This window comes from Pteropus medius, unplaced genomic scaffold (genome assembly GCF_902729225.1).
Source record: "Pteropus medius unplaced genomic scaffold, Ma_sr-lr_union100, whole genome shotgun sequence".
Classification (NCBI taxonomy): domain Eukaryota; kingdom Metazoa; phylum Chordata; class Mammalia; order Chiroptera; family Pteropodidae; genus Pteropus; species Pteropus medius.
Window position 1 is genome coordinate 17,330,224 of NW_024349803.1, and position 22,143 is coordinate 17,352,366.

At 49.0% G+C, this 22,143-nt stretch overlaps 2 protein-coding genes across 6 annotated transcripts in view; one reads left to right on the forward strand and one right to left on the reverse strand.

Annotated features, from left to right (window-relative positions):
• TCAIM (T cell activation inhibitor, mitochondrial) overlaps window positions 1–5,175 on the forward strand; it is a 32,694-nt gene extending 27,519 nt beyond the window's left edge. For all 5 annotated transcript variants that reach the window (XM_039837481.1, XM_039837482.1, XM_039837479.1 and 2 more), the window contains exon 11: window positions 3,795–5,175. In XM_039837481.1, the coding sequence (XP_039693415.1) occupies window positions 3,795–4,035 (241 nt within the window). In that variant the 3' untranslated portion in view covers window positions 4,036–5,175. The remainder of the gene's footprint in view (window positions 1–3,794) is intronic.
• A 5,170-nt stretch (window positions 5,176–10,345) lies between these two features.
• CUNH3orf86 (chromosome unknown C3orf86 homolog) lies at window positions 10,346–10,849 on the reverse strand. Its single transcript, XM_039836805.1, has one exon. It carries the CDS (start codon window positions 10,847–10,849, stop codon window positions 10,346–10,348), a length of 504 nt encoding a protein of 167 aa, XP_039692739.1.
• Between the last annotated feature and the right edge of the window lie 11,294 nt (window positions 10,850–22,143).

A 22,143-nucleotide genomic window follows, 5' to 3' on the forward strand; every position in this document is an offset into this window, starting at 1 on the left:
GGTCGCTGGACCGCAGGGTGGAGTTTCGCAGGCCGAGCCAAGGCCAGAGCCCTTGGAGAGGGAACAGGAGCCCCGAGTTGGGGGCGGTGGCCGAGGAGCAGGACTGTGGTGGCCGAGGAGCAGGACGGAGGTGGATGAGGAGCTGGAGGCCGACAGCCCGGCCAGAAGTGTGAGGAGGGCAGGGCCTGGAGCCTGGTAGGTGGTGGTGGTTCAGCAGTGGTCACTTATTGCTGCCCGTTCACTCCTCCGTGTCCTCAAACTGCTTGTTTAAACAGCCAAGGATATGAAATAGGGAAAGGTGGCAGCAGAGGAGAGCCATGAAGGTCGACCGTTTAACAAGAGACGGTGGGTTCATGTTATATCTAAAATAAGTGACGGAGCTGCACGTCTGGCTTGTGGAATTGGTGACAGCCGTTGGCCAGTTCCCATCGCACAAATATCCTGCTTCTTCACTGGTTGATAAAATTGGTGTTTGTGATATTGCTTTTCTAAGTCGCGAGGCCGCTTTAACCGTGGGGAGCAGTCGGGGCCGATCTTCGGTTGTCGTGGATGGTGGTTTTGATTGCTACACCATCGCTGCTGCTTTCTCTCTCTTTTTCTATGGCCATTTGGTAGCTCTGGAGTAGTATTGCCACTAGATTTTAAGGAAGGAGAATAAAAAGAAATAAAATTCAAATAGGTGGGATTTTGAAAGTTCTTCCCTACCAACTGCTCAGAGAAATAAAAACTCTCGAGTGCTTGTGATTCTGTTGCCAGCCTCCTCTCCCCCACATTCAGTCCTCTTCTGTGTCTGCCCAGAAGCCGGCCACTGCTCCTGTCCTTCGCTGCCACACCCCGGCGTAAGCTTCAGTCACCACTCTGGTCCCCAAGCTTCCACACTCGACCTCTCACCTCACCCCAGTGGATTCTCCTCAGAGCAGCCAGAGCTGCACCCCTCCGGGTCCCCGCCAGAATGTGGCAGCCGCGGCCGGGCGGCTTCAAGGCCCCATTGTCCTCGCTGGTTTCGCTGCGGCCACATTCTCCTTTTCATCTTCCTGGAGCACAGCGGCGGGCGGGCCTCGGTTCCCACGCCCAGAGCACTCCCGCCCTGGCACCTTCCCCGTGTGCCCGTCACCTCCCTCGTGTCAGCTGCCACCTCCGTGAGGCCTCCCCGTGCACACCGCGTGGAGCCGCCTGCCTCTCCGCCTTCCCCGGTCCGCCTGCCCCCGTCGCACTTAGCGCCACGGGCCTCTCATGTGTTCAGTGTCTCCCCGGAGAAGGTGTTCGCCTCCCGAGGTCAGAGGCCCTTGTCTGTTTTGCCGCCCCGTCCTCCGCTGGCCCCTCCCGGCGCGGTGCTGACCCCCCACGGGGGAGGCACCCTGCAGGGTGGCCGGGCAGCCTTCCTCAGTCACGACCTGAGCCCGTCCCCTCCACCCGGCTCGCCCTGTCAGGTCACCTTCCCGTGGCACCCGGCATGGCCAGGACCGCCTTCTTTCCTTCCACGAAGCCTGTGCTTAGTGGTTTTCAGACACTTTTTAGCTGCTCATCTCTGTATGAAGTGGATTGAGTGGAAACCCAGTCACAAAAAGGAAAATGCTGGCAGGTGCTCCAAGTGATGAGGAAGGGGCTCGAGGCCACCACGCCCGGGGCCTGAGCACCGCCCGAGCGAATACCGGGGTCCTCTTCCTAGAACCCTGTGACCACAGGACTGCGAGACTTGTATGCCCGTCTCTGACCGCTGCCCCGCTGATGGGCAGAACGTGTCCGCTCCTGCGGAGCCCCACGCCTGGTAATAACCTAGCTCGGGGCCCTTACTGGGGTGGTGACAGCCCGGGGTGGGGGGTGCGGGGCGGAGTAACCAGCCCTCTTGGCGGTAACTCTCACCCTGTATCACCTACTGTAAATGTCAGAATCACTTAGACGAATTGGAAACAGAAATGTACAATGACAGCGCGGCTACATGATTTCGGTGCACATCGTGCCAGCACCCGCTGAAAACACCGCTCGTTTACTCAGCTAATATTTATTGAGCACCATGGTGCGTGGCAAGCACAGTAAGTCACCAGTAGCACACAGTGCAAACTGACACACACCCTTGTGGAACTCACGTTCAGATATCAAAGGCAGAGTGGTTAAACTTCGTGTTAAAAAAAATAACAGACGAGATTCGCGTCAGAGGAGAGCAGGGTCCTTCCCCCCGGGACACGCCTGGCCCGGTTCCCAGCATTGGGAGGGGGAGGACGTCCCAGCAGCCGCACTCGCTGTGTCATGATGCTGCTCCCCGTCCCTACTGTGCCTCCTCCTCCCTCTCTTTTTTTTGTTAGGTGTGAGTATAAGAAATTATAAGGAAAGGCCAAAAACAGTGTTTGAAAATATTTTTTAAATTAGTCTGCTGTAGACGGCAGAGACACACAAGCACAGCCCGAGAGAGCCTTCGCAAGGGCTGTCTTCTCGGGGCTCAGTGCCCCTTTGAGACTGCACGCCAGGACTGACGGGCTGTCCCTATTAGAAAAGTGGTGGGCCCAGGGGTCAGAGGAACCCCCGGGATGAGACGGGGCGGGACTGCAGGCCCTGCCCGGAGGATTCCACAGAGGTCGGAGAAGTGCGTGGCCGCTTGGCCGCACTGCAGGGTTTTCCATTTCTGAGCCAGACTGTTCGTATCTCTGTTTTTGAGCAAGTGAAAAAGTTTGTCATCCCCAGCTGTCCACGGTACCCGAGAGGTCTCGCTGTGGGATCCTAAAGAGAGCGGACATTCCAAGACCCCTGTCAGGCCTCACTGCTGTCCACCTTCTCTGCTGTCTAAGCAGCGTTGTCTAGAAGGAGTCATCATCCTACGGAAGAGTGAACAGCACTTGAGGAAGTGTTTCAGGTGTTGTCGAGGACAGGGCTTCAGTGAGGACAGCCCACTGCTGCTGACTGCAGACTGCCTGCAGTGACCATGTCCGTGTCCAAGTATTGTCCTGGCTTATGGGTATTTTACGATACTTTTCCCTTTTATGCAGAGTTTTAAGATCGAGTAAAAGAGGATATTTGGGTACTTTTAACCAGCACAGTACTTATATGAGACTAGTTCGGGAGCCCTTGACCATGACAATTTTGCTTTTCTTACCTTCTCACCTGGGCTTCCCAAGTGACGTTCACCTGGGAGGCCTGCAAGGCGGAGCCCTCTCACCTATCCGGTTTGGGACTGAATCCGCTTCCTAAATTCCACATCCTGAACATTTGCCACCTGCGAGAGAAAGGATGGAAGACACTGAGTTCTTTCCGCCTTGAGATGTTTACTTTGCACCTTCACCTCAAGCCCTGGATGGACCAGAGACAGTGCAGCCTCAGGCAGAGGGGAGGGCGCAGGGGCGGGGGAAGGAGGGAGGGTGGCTAGGACCCGGCCTCTCCGGCCAGCGTCCCTGTGAGCCCCTGTGAGCCGGCTGTTTTTTGCAGGAACCGCTAGTAGCAGTCACACTGCCCAAGGGTCAAACCCTAGGTGTTTCACACCCTCAGCTTTCTGCTCTCTTCAGTCACTGACACTTACTAGCCAAGGATGAGAGCGTTTTAGGTTATGTATTAATTATTTTTACCCCATTAATCCTAAAAAGATTTAACAAATACTCTTAGAGATTCATGTGGAAATAATAGATACTACATGATAAGCATTGGCATGTCTTCTAAGCATATAATGTGGCCTTTGTGACTGTCATTTTCAGCATTGTGAGTAGAAAGGTATAGCTCTGATATATAAAAATATTTCCGTTTTTTCTTTGCTTATGGCAATATCGGTTTTTGTTTTTATTTTTGTGTTTGTTTATTTGCTATAACAGGTTAAAGGTTATTGAAAATGAATTGATACAGGCTTCGACAAAGAAATTTTCCCTGGAGAAGTTTTATAAGGAGCCCAGCGTTTCCAGTAAGCAAATGGTGGATTGTTGTAAGAGACTTCTAGAACAGTCACTGCCTTATCTGCAAGGGATGCACCTCTGCGTGTCCCATTTCTACTCTGTCATGCAAGATGGAGACCTCTGTATTCCTTGGAACTGGAAAAGTGGAGAAGCCATTAAGTAACACAGAAACTATTATTTTTTAAAGAGATCAGAGAAAAACTGTTAAACTTATTTAAATCTACAATTTGACATAACAGTATTATTTACCTATTACAAGAACAAAGTTTCTAGCTGCTGTTTGAAAAGTAGACTTTTTTTTTAATAATGTCTGCTGGAAAACTTGTTTTAAAAAGGTCTTATCTCCCAGTCTTATGGTATTTCTTATCTGATTGGCAAGACTAGGTAGAAAGCAGCCGAGGTGAAAACATGTTTATAGGGGTGTGTCAGGGATTCTACAGAATTACAGGTCTATATTTTTATATGAGTGAGTGAGGATAAACGAGTCTCATTCACTATAGCTCTGAAGTAATGGAACTCACTTCCCCGTGTAACCTAATTCCACATGCAGCTTTATAATCTCATCTCACGTGTTGGATGCACACATGCATTTTGCAGCCAGTACAGACAGTTGATGTCCAAAACAGATGACTGATGAGTAATGAAAACTAGATAACCAAATTTTGCCTGAAAGAACAAGTAGAAGGAAAATCGCAGTTGAATGAACACATGGTATTGACCTTGTCCTAAGGGGTCGGATACCAGTTTGTTAAAACATCTTCAGTGACAGAGAATTTAGTTTTAAACCCATAAGTTTTCCTACCCATTAAAATAGTGTGACTGTTGGTAGCATGAAACCAACAGACAGTGAATTTTTTTTAATCATTTAATAATTAGGTGACTCATTTGTTGCCGTGGAAAAACACTATCTGGGAACATTCTCGTTTGTTTCCCAAGGAGTCCCAGGAAGTAGGGTCAAGGGTAAAACGGTTGCAGCCCTTCAGGATTTCTGTCGCCCTTCAGGATTTCTGTCACCCTTCGCAACCCCGGTCTTCCTGTTCCCGCCAGCGTTTGAAAGTACCTTTCATCTGAGCCACCCCTAGTCCCTAGGGGTGGACTCCCCATAGTCACAACACAGCCCAGCCCCAAGTGACATGGCATGCCCTCTCTGTAGGCATTTCTCCTAGGGCGTTTTTAACCAGATCCAAAACTGCTTCAGGACACAGTAAATCCTAATCTGGGACACTATTTTTGTGGCTCTTCCTGCTGAAGAAATGAGAAAGGAAATTTTTTTCACAGTGCATTAGAAAGGAAAGTTGTTAAAGAGTCTTGAAGTATGTTTTAAATTGATCTAAAACACTGATTATTTCGAATGTTTAAATTCAAACTGTGTTCAAAAAAAAAGTATTGATTTGTAATTATTACAGTTTGTCCATATCATCCCTTTTAACCTATGCCTAATAGGTGTACTTAAATTTTTTTTTATAATGTAAACAAAAGTTTCCAGAGCCAAATGATGGGAGTGAAAAATTCCTTAGCAGTTACCTAAGAAAATGTAGTGGAAAAATAGGTTTGGATTATACCATTTCTAAAATCAACAGGATCCTCAGTAATGTTTTGAATTGGACTTTATCTCAGAACTAATTGTTACATAATAAATAATATATTAATCAAATCGTTTTCTGTTATTTAGTTATTAATAATTTTACAACTATTTCAACATAATAGGAAGTTACAAGAAACCGGTGGCCCGCATATGCCTGTTTGACGACTTCTCCCAATCTAACATACAAAAGAAAGTTCTGTCCCAGCCATGACGACTGGCACAGGACCAGGCACCTCTAACTACGTGGCTGGTCCACGTGAGGGACCACAACCCAGGTTTGAACTCCAGACCCACCACCCTTCGCACCTGCTCTGAACAGTGAACAAATTCCTTTAAGGGGCTCCTTCAGCGTGCGTGCCATCGTCAGCATTCTCAGCAGAGGGCGCTAGAGGGACGTCGCAGGAGGAAGGGCCCCCCTGCAGGTCAGGAGTGTGGGTGTGATGGCATCTCCTGGAGACCTGCTCCAGCCGTAGGACCAGAACACGCGGCCCTGGCTGGGACACACTGTGAGCTACAGGCCTCCTGCTCACACTGACGCCCCGACTTGCTCTCCTGTCCACAGGCCCAGCCATCAGCTGACCTGCCTGCACCCCGCTTGTGCCCCAGAGGGTTGCTGGAGAGCCACGGCCCAGGCATCCCAGCCAACTTCTCTGCCATCCAGCGGGCACAACCATACCTTTCCCAGTGATGCCCGAACACCAGTCCTCGAGAGGGCCCCCTTCCAAGCCTTTTCTGGGGCTCTCCCTCAGCCCTGGAGCGCCGCGTCGTTTTATTACATCATCTAGCCGTTCTTTTATCCAAGTTTACCAATTTTTATATTAAGCATCCCATTTAAATCACTGCGTGGTTTCTGTCTTATGCTGGGACCCAGGCCAAGACACTGGGTCCGCAGGGCCTCGGGCCGCGGGGATGAGGCCAGGTCGGGCTCCTCCCGGCCAGAGGCCCCGCGCACAGGTGATGCTGCATCCTGCTGGCGCACACTCATTCATTTGAATCTTTTAAGGACCGAGAGCATCCTTGGTGCTGTGATGGAGCGGGCTTGCTCATCTTGAGCTGGCCCTCAGCAGCCCACCCCTTCCTCAAAGTGCAGGGGCTCTGGGACACATTCCTCCCTAGTCCAGTAGCCTGGGTGTGTTCTGGAGGACAGAGCCACCGCGGTCCTATTGTCTGCATGGTCGGGGCCTTGCAGCATGGACCGGCCTAGGCACAAACTGGCAGGTGAGGACCACTCAGGCTACACAGGGGAGGGCACCGTGAAGCCACGGGAGGTGATAGGAGGAGGTAGGCCGCAGCCCCCGGGGGCCGCTCCGGTGTGTCTCCCATCCCCATCCCAGCCAGAACCAGGGCACAGCCGCGGTCTCAGGCCCACGAGGAGTGATGTCCAGTTCCGCCTGGCTCAAGGGGTAGCCTATTTGGTCAGCCCCCTCACCCCCGACTAAGTGGGACCTGGGAGCAGCGGCCAGTCCCAGCCCGGGGCTATGTCTCACTAGTCCCCTTGTCCCACCCAGCCAAGTCCAACAGGAGTCCAAGAAGCTGTGTGAGCCCCTCCCCCATGCAGGCCTGGAACAGGAGACAGCACAGGTACCTGGCACAGGCAGGAGCTGTCCCCACCCAGCAGCAGGGCGAGTAGCATGCGGTTGGGACCCCCTCGCTATGGGGTCAGGGCAGGACTCACCACTCCTCTGCAGCAGAGCTCCGCCAGCAGCACAGGCAGGGGGCTTAGAGGGTTGGCCCCCAAGAAGCCTCCAGCTGCATTCTGGCAGCCCGGTGCCTCTAAGCCTGAGAACCTCTAAGTAGAGGAGGTGGGCAGGAGAGGCAGACCCTCTGGGTGTGCAGTCTCAGCACAGAGGGCTGTCGGGAGCGCGTCTCCAGCCCCAGAAGTCTATTCCCTTCTCCCCCAGGGCTGGGGCTCACATCCCACACAATATAGGCTGCAGCCTCCTGAGCAGGTGAGCTCTGCAAGGGGGCGGCAGAGAACTTGGCCATCCGTGGGGCCATTCCTCCCCTTACAGCCTGAGAACAGCATGTTCTTCATCCACTGACCTATCATCCTGGATTAGCTTAAGTGAAAGGAGAGGAGGCAGTGGCTGGACGGAAGGAAGAACTTCCTGGCCATTGGAGGTCTCACCAGAGTCAGGATGTGGCGATCCTATCATCTGAGAAGCAAATAGTCCCCCATAAAGTACCTCAAGGCTTCCACGACCACCAGCTGGGAGCACAAGAATGAACCTGACCATCTTTTCCGGCACATAGTAGGTGCTCAGTAAACAAGTGAGTGAGGCTCAAAGGCTCACTGTGCCTGGGGGCTGAAAGGCTCACTAGGGCCGCTCGCCCAGATCCACGTGGCCAGTATCCAAGCAATTTGGCTTTCTCCCATTCCCCACCCAGGGCCCCATCCATGCAGGTCACAATCGGGGATGTGCAGACCCAGAGGTTCATGGCTCAGAGCCAGGTCATCTTTAAAGGCAACCTGCAGCCCACGGTGACCTGGCTCAGGTAAGATCAGGACACCGAGGGGCCCATCCACAGGGGAACAGGTACTTTATGGGGAGCCTTGCTGTCAAAGTGATCTTGAAATCCTTTGTTGAGCATTTCCCGGTGCCTCTTCCAGGCCAGGCACTGGGCTTGACACAGCCGACACTGAAAAATCCACTCAGTGAAGGTGTCCCCGGTGCCCGGGGTGATGGCTTCTTGAAAGGAGGAGAGCCCAAGGGAATAGGTCGTCCTGCTTTGTCGGTGTGATATTGTGATTTATAGTAAGAAGTATATCTTTGGTCTTTGTCCTCGATCCTGGCACAGAGCTCCTAATACCTTTGGGATTGCCTAAGCGATGAGAACCTTAAAGGTGTCTTTTGTCATACGGTGACCTTTGGGACCCACACCTAAGGATGGGGGCTGGTTGACAGAGGGCCCAACCATGTGATTAGAGGGTTGGAATTCCCAGTCCCACGCCAGACCCCTAGGGACCAGAGAGGGGCTGGAGGCTGAGCGATTGCCAATGGCTGATGATTTAATCCATCATGGCTGTGTAACGAAGCCACCAGAAAAACCCAAAACGGAGCTTCCAGGTCGGTGACCACGTGGCGGTGCAGGGAGGATGGCCTGCCCTGAGCACGGATGCTCCACGTCCCTCCCCACATACCTTGCCCTTCGCGTTCTTCCATCTGGCTCCTGAGTTAAATCTTTTTATATAAACCGGTGCAGTAAGTAAACTGTTTCTGAGTTCTCTGAGCCACTGTAGCAAATTAACCGAACCCGAGGAAGTGGCTATAGGAACTTCTGATCTGCAACAGGTAGGGCAGAAGGACAGGTGACAGCTGGGCTTAGGACTAGTGTCGAAGGGGGAGGGACTGAGGCTGTCTCCCGGTGGGCAGTGTCAGAGTTGGGTTGAATTCTCAGACACCCTGCTGGTGTCCGAGAATTGTTTGTCGGTTTTGGGGGGAACCCCACAACCAAGTTAGAATCAGGTTCAGAAACCCAAAAGGCTTGTTCTCCTGGGAGCAAGTTGTGTCTCCAAGCTGAGGGTGCTGTCCTGGAGTCCTTAAGGGCTCCTGGCCCTTGGCCCTCATCCCCTTTCCTAGCCACTACAGGTGCCTGAGCACCAGCCTCCTTAGCAAAGCCACACCCACATCCAGATGCAGCAGAGGGAGTAAAAGAAATTCTAAGTGTGAGAAGGACTCACTGCCTTTGCTGGCTGGATGATGGCAGGGCCAAGTAGAAGCTGTAAGAAGGAGGGTGGAACAAGCAATGATACCAGTGACACGATGACACAATAATGTCCTGGCTGCCCACCAGCAATGACACCAAGACCATGTCAAGGCCATCCTGCAGGAATCCCAGAGGGAGGGCCCACTGGTCCTCTCACCCACGCTATACAGCTAATGGGCCCTGCCTTTCACCACTCTCAGAAGCTGACGCCACCTGGGGCCTGACCTCCAGGCCCCCTCGTGTCCCCAGGCCTCCCCCAGCCGTGGTTCCTGGGAACGCAGCCACCCACTGTGAAGTCCAGCAGGCCTGATGGACAGGCTCGTTCACCTCTGCGCTGTGCAGAGAGGTGAGCAGAGGCCAAGAGAGACGGGGTCCTGGCTGGGTCACAGCACTCAATGGCCACGGAATCAAGACGAGCTCTCAGGTCTTCGCTCCCCCGCCCAGAGAAGTGAGGTTTCCTGGGGTCCTCAGGCTGGGACGGCGTTTCGGAGCCCCACTTACTGCCTTTTGCCCAGTGCGACTGGGTCAGGAGGCACAAGTCACTTCGTTCCTAGGGGCTGAGAGGTGGCCCGCTGGCCCCCAAAGCACCCTCCAGAGCCTGTCCCACCAGGGAAGGCACCGAACTGGAGGGGGGCACTGCCTCAAAGCTCCCTCAGCCTCAGGCTGCCTCGGAGAGAGCTCCACGCGGGGCTCCGGGTCCTTTCTGCTCAGGGCCCAGGGCACCCTGAGTGCTGCGCCAACACCCCCCACCCCCCCATATCCAGGTGGCCTCAGGCTGGACCCAGGGACACCGGACTTTCAGCTCCCACTCATCCTAGCTTGTTTCTGTCTCAGCCAAGGAGGTCTCCTTCTGGCTCTGGCTGGGAACTAAACATAATACTCTGACACCACCATCAGAACCGAATTATGAAACCCCAAAGAGTTGAAAGTAAAATACCAAATTGGCTTGGGAGATAAAGGAAGTTGTAGGGGATGTTATAAACCAAAATCTAAGTTAAATTTATATTGAGTTTCAAAGCATTTGGCCATTCCTATAAGAATTTTGGGGAGAGTCCCGTGCGTCTCTAGGGGAGGCAGCCGGATCCTCATGGTGTACGCAGGCGTATGGGTCGGGGCTGTTCTGGCCACGGATGGTTCAGAAAGGAGCTTAAGGGGCGTGTCCGGGCAAATACTCTCAAGTTCAAAAGGAAAATCGGTTGTTTCCAGTAAGGACGTTCTTCAGCTTGCAGGTGAATGCCCAGGGAACGGAAGGGCTGGGAAGAAAGGTAGAGGCTGGTGGCGGGTGGGCTGGTCCAAGGGGGCCCGGTGTTGGCGGCGCGCCCCCTGGTGGTGAGATGGTGACAGGAATCTCTGAGAACGGCGCGGGGCTCCTTGCTCCAGCTTTCGCCAGCGGGTGGGTCGGTGTAGATGGGAGGGAGTTTTTTGAGTCGGTGTATCTCAGTGAAGCCAGAGGAGCAGGTGGAGGGGCAGGCTTCTGTGCAGGTGAGCTGGCTGGGCCCTGGCCACTGGGAGGAGCCGCCTGCATGGCCCCATGCTGAGATGCGGGCCTCTCTTGGGGTATCTCAAGAGAAGCTGCAGGTACATCTGCCTTCAGCGGGGGGTAGGTGACTTCTCCAGTTATCTCGTTTACCCAGAAAAAGGTATCTAGAGGTTTCTTCCCGTGTCCAAAATGACTCCTAGACATAGCTACAAGGGAGAGACAACACAGGTACACCTGCAGTCAGTCATCCACACACACAACCCAGGGCAGGAAGCCACCGGCCCCTGGGCTTCTGCAAACCCCCTAAGACTCTGTCGGGGAGACTCCCTCCCAGATGCTCCAAAAATCTTTCCAGAACCAGGTGCAGCCCTACCTGGGGGCTTCAGATGAATTCTAGGGTCTTAACTGTCTTTTCAATTTTTTAAATCTTAACCAAGTATACTAAGAAGTATATCTTATACCCAGACCTAGTTCAGGTGTATTCGTGTGCTCATGCGTGCACACATATGTATGGCTGCTAACAATCTCATGGAACGTAAATGGTTATGTGTAACAGTCTTCGGTATTTTCTATGCCATTTACTTCTATTATGTTCGTTAAGAAAATGCTGGTTGCTACTCCTTAACCTCATTTTATAAAGGAAGCAGCAATGCTGAATGAACTATAGCTTGAAAAATTCTGTCTTAGATTAAGAGGGAAATAGAGAATGCTGGATCTTCTACAAAAGAAAAAAAGAAAAAGAAAATCACTCTTGCAAATTTTACAAAAACATGACCACATGTGGTCAGTAGAATGGTTCTGCAGAGATGGCCACGCCCTAATCCTGGAACCTGTGGATATATTTCATTACATGGCAACAGGGACTTTGCAGATATCGTCGAAATCACAGATCTTAACCTAGGGACATTACTCTGTATTAGCCAAGCGCCCCACTCTAATCACTTGCGCCCTGAAATGCAGAGAGCTTTCTCTGGCTGGGGTCACAGAGAAGCAGCAAAAAAAAAGTGAGGGAGATTCTAAGTGTGAGAAGAACTCGCCCACCATTGCTGGCTTGATGATGGCAGGGGCCAAGTGGAAACCACGAAGAGGAAATAAACTGTCAACAAAACGAATGAGCCTGGAAGTAGATTTTCCCCGGAGCCTCCAGACAAAACTGTGTCTTGTGAGACCCTGAGCAGAGCACCAATTGCTGGACCCAGAGCGTACAGCTTTGTGAGATAATAAATGGCTCTTATCCCAAGCAGCTGAATTTGTGGTCTTGTGTTCCAGCAGCCGCAGGACACACACACACCATGAGAACACTTTTCCAGGACGAGTGCAAGAGAGGGCTGCGAAGCGGAAGCCCCCTGAGCTCAGAGTAAGCCCACTTTTGGTGCGGGCCAATTAGCCAGTCTGGGGGACTCTCCCTACTTTCCTTGTCAAGCTTGATAATAGCTTCACTTTGCTTAGACTGGACCAATGACTGACTGTCACCCCTGAGAAACATCAAGGTATTCTACCTAGAACGTCAGCCAGGTTAACTAGCTTTTAAGATCCTGGCACCTGCATCCCATCAGAAGCTCTGATTTGTCCTCAGGCAGAGGGGGTTTCCACACCGCCCCCTGGGGGTCCACAGGGCCGTGGGGAAGTCAGCACATCCTGCAGAGATGGCCAGAATCGGGGTGGCTGATAGCAACTATGTGGTGGATTGAACGTGTTGGTGGCCAGGAGCTAGGGGACTGGAGAGGTATGAAGCGTTTAAAGCTCACCTGTCAGAAGGTTCCAGAGTGGAGGAGACATCGAAGGGAGCTTCAGAGAGGAGGAACCTCAGAAGACAGAGGGCTCCTAGCAACCTGATTGTTGTGTAAAGCGCTTCCCACCCCATCCCGGCCAGATTCCGCCTGGCGATCTCAGACCTCTACAGTGCAGCCCCCCACACCGGCCTTACCCTCCTCCAGTCCCCTCTGTCACAGCGCCAGACAGCCCCAGACTAGAAGAGTCCCCCCATCGCCCTTCTCCTTCCTGGAGCTCCTGACTTCTGCCAGTCTCACTGCATGGCTCCACAAGCAGCATCTGTTTTTTCTAGAACATAAACTTACAGACAAGGGGGCTGTCCTCCTCTGGCGGAGTTAGTTCACTGTCAGCACGGTGGACACCAGGGGTTCTTGGGTTAAGAATTTCTCACAGACCCCTCCTCAGCAAAGGTTGGTTCGTCCTCGCCCTCACACCCCCTTCACAGCCTCGCTTCCCTGGGAATTAGATCTGTTCCCCAAGTTGCCATCTGCTGAGATCCTGCCCCAGCCCAGACCCACACTGAATCCTCACCAACCCACCTCCCACCTAGGGTCACCTCGCTTTGTAGACCCAGCAACTGCCAGGTGTCACAGGAGGTTCTGGCCCATTGTGCTGACAGGAGATGGCATGGCCACCCTCTTGGACTGGCCCCAGGTCATCCAGCTAGGCTTCTCTCCTCACCTGCCTGGTGCCGCCCAGCTGATGTGGGACCGTCTATAAGCGATGAGTTACCCTCTATGCCCCGAGCTGTTCTCCACCAGCAGCCTGCCACTGGCGACTTTCCGCCATCAGCATTTGTGACCTTAAATCTTCCCTGGACTGCTGTGGGCCCGTCCGTAGCATGAGGCCATTGTTAGGGTAAAAGGAAAGGCTCTGCTCGTCCCCTCCTACCACTTGTCTAGGCCCAAGGGAGCCTCCCCCTTCTTTCCCCAACACCTCCATCTGTGTCCACGCAGGGGCAGGCTCCCCGGGAAGGCTGGCTCATTCCATGACTTCTTCCCACCCACTCTTGGAAACTCAGCTTGCTCTGAACATTACTGCGCTTAAGGTTTCTATCGTTCCCACCACGGAGTCCACTTTTGAGACTGTGTTCTAAGGGCTTGGTCTTTGACCCATTTGAAAACTCTGAGGACGACTGGCCTTTGACAAGCTCCGAGACGCAGTCACATGAGCACCAGCCTCTGGACGCACGCCTGCTTCTCTCGGGTCTCTTCCCCCTAAAATTCTATTTCAGACGAGCACCTGTATTTTTCCTGTATTTTTTCTCACTATAATGCCGATGCCTGTGCATCTCTTTCTAACTGGCTCAATTTTACTGTTGCAGGATTCTTGGAAGGACAGACGGGACACTGAGGCTATAAGCAGGAAGCAGAGTTTATTGACGCTGGCACCGGCTCAGCAGATTCTTATCCAAAGACCGAGCCCCAATTATAACAAAACAAGTAGTTTCATACAGTCTTGTCATTCCTACACAGCTACAGAGATAAGAACACTGATTGGTTGGCAAGCTATGAGAAAACTGATGTTAGCCAGAGTCCTTGAGGTGGGGGGAGGGCAGGCAAGAACAAACTCGTTCAAGCAGGAAATGGCCAGGCAGGGTCAGGCTGCCACATTACTGATTGGAGTACAATAATACAGGCTCTCGTGTAAAATAACTAAGTTTTTTATGCCCAAATTTGTAGAGGTTTCTTCTCGTCACCAAATTATTCAGTTAACTCTCGGTGCTTTTGGCATACTCTTAATCTTGTTAGCGATTCCTTTGGATAGCTCTGACCTAATTTTATTATTTTTAATGATATCACAGAAGTAAATTCACCGCTTATAAAAATTAAATTAAAAAGAAATGTAAGTCCATATGACTTGAAGTCATTGCCCTCACCCACACATGCCAACCGGCAAAAGCAAAGAAGTACATATTTATACTGGGAGTAAAGGTGATTTGTCCACAAATTAGCTCGGCCAGCACATTGTGACAGCAAAAACGAGCACCGTGATTGGCCAAGGGCCTTGATGTCATAAAGGCCAGGTGCTGGAGCCAGAGAATAAAAGGAAGAGGCTGTGGGGTGGAGAGGGGACTGCCAGTCTTCTACCACTTCCTTTTACGGCCTTCCTTCCTCAGACCCACTGAACATGGCCTTGGGGCCCACGTAGCCGTCCAATCCCAGGTCCAAAGGCTTCTTGCTGCTCCTCAATCAGACCTACTTTTTCAACCCAGATCAAACGTCCGACAAGCTACTCAGACCTTGAAACCTACTCTAACCTAGAAGGTGAGGGCTATCAGATTTCACCAGCAAGGATTATCTCTTTATACCTTAAAAGAAATAGAATCCCTAAATGTATAGGAAACGGCCCTTGGCAAACACGGGTGTCAGCTATTTAGAGCAGATGTCCGATGTGTTTCTTACTGCAGGCCCGATCAAATTTAAACATTTACTCAGAACAGCTTATTAGACTTCTCATGTTTCTGGAAAAACTTCCAAAGTGTCTGAGAGTAGCTGGGCCCAAGGGTGAGTTCCTTGAAGCCCACTGACTATGGGGTTTCTTGGAACCCATGCTGGGCGAAGGGCGGATCCCTCCACTGACCACTTGTGGAGGACTCACCTAGGTTTTCTCTCCTTTAGATGTCGAGAAGTCAGTTGGGGTCAAGGGACAGGCCTCTACCTACATTTATGTGGGTAAATGAAGTCACAGCACAAATTACGTACCCTGCATGGAAGATAGATCCTCCTACACCGTCTCCTGCTTCTCCGCTGAGCCTGAAATGTGGCACCCTACCTGGATGTGAAACTGGGGACATGGCTCCCGCCTGTCCCGAAGGCCCACCTCTTGTTCCTGCACAGACGTCAAGTCCACTGGCGCCCCCTGCTGCTGCCTGCCTAAGAGAAAATGGCCCGAGGAGCCCTGGCTGCCCTCCACCAGGCACTGGCCAGGTGCCTGCTGCTGTCAAGACCCCTCCTTCGCTGCCACACAGGGGCACCCCGCTCTCTCCGGTTCCAGGTCCACCCCCATTACGTGGGCTATTGGCACCACCCCATCAGCCACTGACCTCTGCATTTCCCCCACGACAAGGCACTCTCCTAGAGCGAGGGCTTTCCTACTTTTATGATTTGTCCACAAAAGTGGCATCCTTCAGCCCCCAGCAAGCCATCTGCCAGGCTGTCTGCATCACGCACAGGACCCTACACAGGGTCCTCAGAGGCTTTCAGCCCGACACAAATCATGACCTGGTTTGACCTTTATTAATCTCAAAATCTAATGTTGAAGGCTTTCTTGAATGTTTATTTTATTTTCCATATGTACGGAAATATATATTAACATATACTCCATTTTAAAAATTAAAAAAAATAGAAATGAGAACCCAATATGTAGGTTACACATAAGATAGGACGCAGATGGTGGAAGAGCTAAGTGAACGTGAGCTGATCTGAAGTGCCACGTTCCTTAAGGAGGAGAGATGAGGAAATTGGAAGAAGTGACAACATAGCACAGAGAGAAAGCTCGAGGACAGAGCAGGGAGGTGGGAGGCCACATCAAAGACGGAAGGCTGAGAATTCTCCCAAACTGACGAAAGACGGGAATTCTCAGGAGTTAGGAATCGCAATGAAACCCTAGTAGGATAATTGTAGCAAAACCACGGAACACTGAAGATCTCTCAAAAGGAGCTAAAGGGAATAAATGATAACTAACATCAACAATGATGGAGTTTAGTGGAATAAGATCTGTGACATGCTGAGCAAAAAGTCACCTCAGATTTGTGTGCTTAGCTAATTATTCAAGAATTAGGGAAGTATAAAGAATTTCGAGATAAAAAGTTTACTACAATCAGACCTAAAAGAATTTCTCAAGCAGGGTTTCTTAAATATCAGTACTCCTGATATTTGGGCCAGATAAGCTCTCCTTGCAGGGGGCACGCTGTACTCCGTAGAATATTTAGCAGTACCCTTGTCCTCTCCTCTTCCCAGTTGTGACAACCAAAATTGTCTCCAGACATTGGCAAGGGTCCCCTAGTTGAGGATCACCGCTATACAGGGTGTTCAGAGGCAGCAGTAATGGATACAAAGTTAGGCTTCTCCATGTCCGTTCTCCACTTTTCCCTAATAATAGAAACCCCAGTTTTTAGCTGGGCAGAGAATGGGAGGCTGGTGTTTGCAGTAAATTGTCTGCTTCTACGTGGAGGGCGACCACGATTTAACCAAATCTATGGCATCAGGAAAATGGCAAAAAGAATCCAGAATGATGGTTTTGTTGGCTCCTTGTTGGCTGCTTTTGGCAAAGTCCTGTAAGGAAGGTGGTCTCGAGCTAGAGTTAGTATTCAAGGAGAGCTAGAAGAATCCAGAATGCTGCTAATGTCGGTAAGCCCCCACTGTGGCCTGCCACACACGGACAGCTGAATCAGTGGGTTCCTTGCAAGTCTGAAAAACTAACCACTCCGTCCACTCGACCCAAGGCAGCTACGAGCTGTGTCTGTGAAGAGGCAAGTCCGCAGGAGATAACTAACGCGGCTAGCAAAGATGAGATTAAGTGTGTTACCTTTCATAACAAATCGATCATACCGGCAAACGTGAAGAAACCTGGCCAAATCAATGACATCATTTCATAGTGTCAGACATAGGCATTCCCAGTGAGCCAGGATAGAAACTGGAAGGAGCCACAGTGTTCATCAGGCGTGGACTGGATATCGACTGCAGTCCCGTCACACCAATCACCATAAAACAGCGGAACGAAAGCGCAGAGACAGGCGGAGACGTGCATACTTTGATTCCATTTATAGAAAGGTAAAAGACAGGTAAAAGTTAACTTATTTAAAGATATCTATATCAGTAGTAAATATTGTATCAAGCAGTGGTAAAATGTCTATGAGATAAAAAACGAAGCCAAATGAAAATCTTAGGCAACACGAGGGAGAGAGTCTATCTCTACCTGGAAAGAGGGCCAAAGGAAAAGGAAGTGAGTGGGAGGGATTCAGAAAGTTCTAGTTTGAGCATCTGATTATTTTTGCTTTATAGAATTTTATATTATAGAAGCAGTAGTTGCTTGTTTTAATTTTTAATTAAACAAAAAAAATATAAAAAGATGGAGTGATTAGAGATAGCATTTCAAAGTAATTAAGTAGAGATATTTATAAGTTAATTCGAGTCTAAGTGTGTTTCTATAATATACAAATGCATGATCTTTTCAAATATAGAGAAATAGCCGATAACTTCTAAAATGGTAAGAGGAAAAAATGAATTTAAAGGTAATGAATCTGACACAAACATAGAAAAAGGACATCATAGATAAAGCGGGACAAATTAAAACATACGATAAGACTGTAGAAATGATTCCAAGAATATCGGTAAAAGTAATAAATGGAAATGGAGTAAATTTGCCAGATAAAAGCAGATATGGTCAGACTAGGAAAAATGTAGCTAAAAGCTGTTTTCAAGATACACACCAAAAACATAAGGACACAGGCTCAAAGTAAAAGGAAGGAATAAGATCTACAAGGCAAATACCAACAAAAAATGCTGGTGGAGTCCCCATACCAAAAAAAAAAAAATTTAACACACAAGTTAGTAAACTTTTCTGCAAAAGTTGTGGGCTACCTCTGACCTGCAGGGTGAAAATAAACACAGACAATATGTAAATGAATGAGTACAGGTGTGTCCCAGCGAAACTTCATTTAGGGACCCTGACATTGAGATTTTATATACATAGTCTTCACGTGTCACAAAGTGTTCTCCCTTTTATTTATTTTTAGACCATTTAAAAATTTAAAATTACTCTTAAAACAGGTGGGAGGCAGACTTGGTGACGGGTCAAGTTCGTCAGTCCTTGCTTTAAGACAGGAAATGGTTCGCCACGTAATGATGAAAGGCACAATTCTCCAGGAATGGTTAACCATCCTAAACATGTACTCCGCTATTAATATTGTCCTAAATATAGATGACGAAACAAAGATATACTTAATGGAGACCCCATCACACTGAGGGGTTTAAAAAATATGTGTTTCTCAGTAGCTGATAGGTTCTCAACTGACACAAATTACAGGTGACTCAAAATGCCACTGTGGTCCTCCTGTCAGAGTATGAGCATCTGGAGGTCAGGTGATGAATGGAGCAGAGCTGGCTCCGATCCTTCTCACAGTAGACCTACTGGGTTCCCAAAGCCATTCCCCGTTCTAGATACATAATTGCGAAACAAACAGCAACTGGCAGAATCTCCACAACGGTTCCCTGACCCGTGGAGCAAAAGCTATTGTGATAGGAGAGGCCAAGTGGAAGTCACTAGAACTGCCACTACCTACAAAACCAAAGCAATACTGCATTCCTGGAGAGAATGCCAAGATTAGTGCCACCATCAAGGGCTTGAAGCCACATCCCTCTTCCACTCACCTACGTGGTCCGGGCAGGGCACAGATGGGGCTTGGAGAATGACTCTGGATTATCATAAACCTAATCAGGTCATGACTCCAAGTGCAGCTGCCACTTCCATATCCACGTGGTTTTGGTGCCAAGCAAATCAACACATCTGGCACCTGATTTGCAGTCACTAATCTGATAAAAGCTCATTTTTTTTTTCCCTATACCTTAGTAAAGACCATCGAAAGCATTTTGCTTTCAGCTGGAGACACCTTCGCTATCCTACTTCGGGGCCACATCAGCTGTACAACCCGAGTCACAATCTAGTTCACAGTCACTTTGATCACATTTTCACCCGCAGGACACCACACTGGTCCATTATACTGACGATATTATGATAATTAGATCTGCTGTGTAGGAAGGAGCGACAACTCTAAACACGCGGGTTAGACACATAACATGCCCAGAGTATGAGAAGTATACACTTGGCTCAACTTGGCTAGGGTGAACACGTTTTCCAAAATTCCATTCTTCGTATTGTTTCCAATATTTATGTTCTGTATGTTTAAGGATCACAAGAGACAAGTTCACATGAAATTTGCTGGCTCATATGGTAACCCTGTTTAACATTTTGGGAAACTGACAAAATATTCTCCAAAGGGGCTGCGCTTATGTCTCAGATAATTCTCAGCTCACTATAGCCACCTTGCCCTCTTAATAGAGCTCCAGTAATGGCCTTTGAAGTACTGGTTTGGGGCTGCTTTGAGATCTGATCAGGACCAGCCACATAATTTACCAAGTCCAGTGAAAAATGTTCAAAATTATTCTGCAAAGTTGCACAGCCAAGAAGCCAGCACTGGACCTGAGGCCGACACATTTGCTATGGTAACATGGAAACTGAGCTGGTGATCGTTGGCTTTCCAGCCCCCAACTCTGGCCCCTCTAAGATCAGGATTCAGAACTTGTTTCCTCAACTGCTGGGCCTTCCTCACTCTCCTTCCCTGGGCATCTCCTCGTGTCCCCACCGGAACTCACAGATGTGGGTCTGACATGGGTTCTGGGAATAGCACCTAAGACTCCGCTGACTCCTCCGTACTACTTCCTTTCCTCAACAAAATTTCCACATCCAAAACCTTCCCTTCTACCTCAGCTGGAAAGATGACAACGCCTATGAGGCTTAGCTTCCCGAAATGCTTAAGGTGGCGAGTGATCGAGAATACTTTTCCTTTACGACACTTTACTTTCCAGTTTTCTCGTCAGGATTTTGTAAAGCTAACTTGCCAACACCCTCTGTAATTGCCGGTGCTACCTACATTTCCATGGAAAACTGAACCGACCAGAGACACGACAGAGATGAATCCCACAAACAGAAATTTAGATGAAAAGGAACCAGACACAAAGGAGTATGTAGTATACGATCTCGTCTGTTTAGAGTAAGAAGCACACACAACAAAGAACGGGCAAAACTAATGTTTTGGGGAGTGTGCTTAGGCGGTAAAAGGTAAAGAAATGCAGGGAGATCATTTGCATACATCGGAATGTGGTTTACTTTATAGAAAAGAGAAGGGACAGTCACTGGGAAAGGCAAGAGGGGACTTCTGAGTTTCCTGCAAAGTTCTAGTTCTGAGTTTTGGCTGCTGATTCCAAGGGAGCTCCCTTCATGAAACTTCATTGAGTTGTACTTTTTTGTTTCATACGCTATCACATTTCATAATAAAAATATTTGCTGAATATTGTTACTTACACTGTACTTCCTGAGTTGGATTATTATCCAGAGCTGTCTCCTAAGCCTGATGATTGTCCTTTGAGTGGGCCCTAGGTAGTTTTCTAGGTCATTTACAATCTTAAGGCCTCTCACTGGGAAAGATAACTCTCTGTTCAAAACTATTTGGATTTAATTCTGCTTTGCAGTTAGTTCTGATCACACTCAAAATAGGAAAGTCAAATAAGTCAAACTAAATCACGAAGTCATTGATGGTTTTCATGTTCTTCCTAGCTCTGTTAAAAAAGAGGACAGGAAAGTCGCCTGTTCCCAACTCAACTCCGACTAGAAAAGCGGTTTCAATGATCAAATGTATTCAATGCTCAAGAACTGGATCAAGCTATGTCTCTTGTCAGCATTCGGCTGTTCTGAGACCAGGCCATCTGGATTACTTTCCTATTTAAAATTATTTTTAAAAGATTGCCGGCTCCAACTAACATGTCCAATGACAGGAGGAAAGTCATCCTAGGGTTGAAGCCTCACAATGTGTAGATGACACATTTGAGGACAGGAAAACACCGTTACTGAACATTGGATTACTCTGGTCCTAGTGACCAAGGCTTATCAGTCGGAACAACATTCTTCTACAATCCATCTCATTCGATTAGAACTGCAAATAGTGAGACTTTCTACTTATTGAATACAGCCTCCGTGCTTGCTCTGACTCCGACTAGACTCCATTATCCGGTGTGGTTATGCTCATTTCTCTTTTTTCACATATAAAATTCCTGCTCATGTTCACCTAAGAATGCATCTTCGTAGAATGGGCTTCTCAGCCGAGGATCAGATGACAGAAATTTGTATGTCTACAGAGTAACTGTTCTAATTTTAAATAGACTAAAAGGAAGGAAAACATGGATTTTCTCAGCAACTTTACATTTTATTTCCATATGGATAAGATTCTTGTGTACAACTAGTATATGAAAATGTTTGTGTGAATCTAAAAGTACAGTTATCTCGAGTTGCTGACTTCCATATTTAGTATTGGTTTATACACATAATGACTCTCCAAACTCTTCTCACCAAGGAAGCACCTTCCACGGACATTTTAAATAAACCCCAATAACATGTCTGAGGACAATCTGTTTTGCCCTCACATTCAAACCTAAAGTCACAAAGAGAAAACATCCATACTTACACCAATTTTCTCTACCTCTATCCAATATATTTATCAGTCTTTGATTCACACTAATAGTAACCATTTGCTGACACCACGTCGACATTCCATGAACCTTAATCAGAAGACCGAGATGGCTTATTCTCCTTGCCTTATCTCACTTAACAGATTTCATAGCGAACGGCATGAGCTGATGTGTTCCCAGGTCATTTGGGCAACAAAGACAGATGGCTCAACTGTGGGACACAAGTGGAGGGAACCCCGCCTTATCGATTGGGAGATTCTTTTAAAATTCAGGGCTATAGGAGGAGTGTGCCATCCGCTCCCCTCTGCCCTGTTGGGGCTTATCGTCACTGCTTCGTTTGAGGCCAATCAGAATTCTGTGCTGTGTTTTGTTAAAGTCACACGTTGACTTTTTTAAATTTATTGATTTGTTAACTTTCATTGTAAAACAAATGTTTATAAAGAGGAATATCTTTAACTGTGTTCTTAATTTTGAGAGACT

Coding starts and splice junctions, on each gene's coding strand:
- CUNH3orf86 (XM_039836805.1), bottom strand. CDS start 10,849: ATGTCTAGGAGTCATTTTGGACACGGGAAGAAACCTCTAGATACCTTT.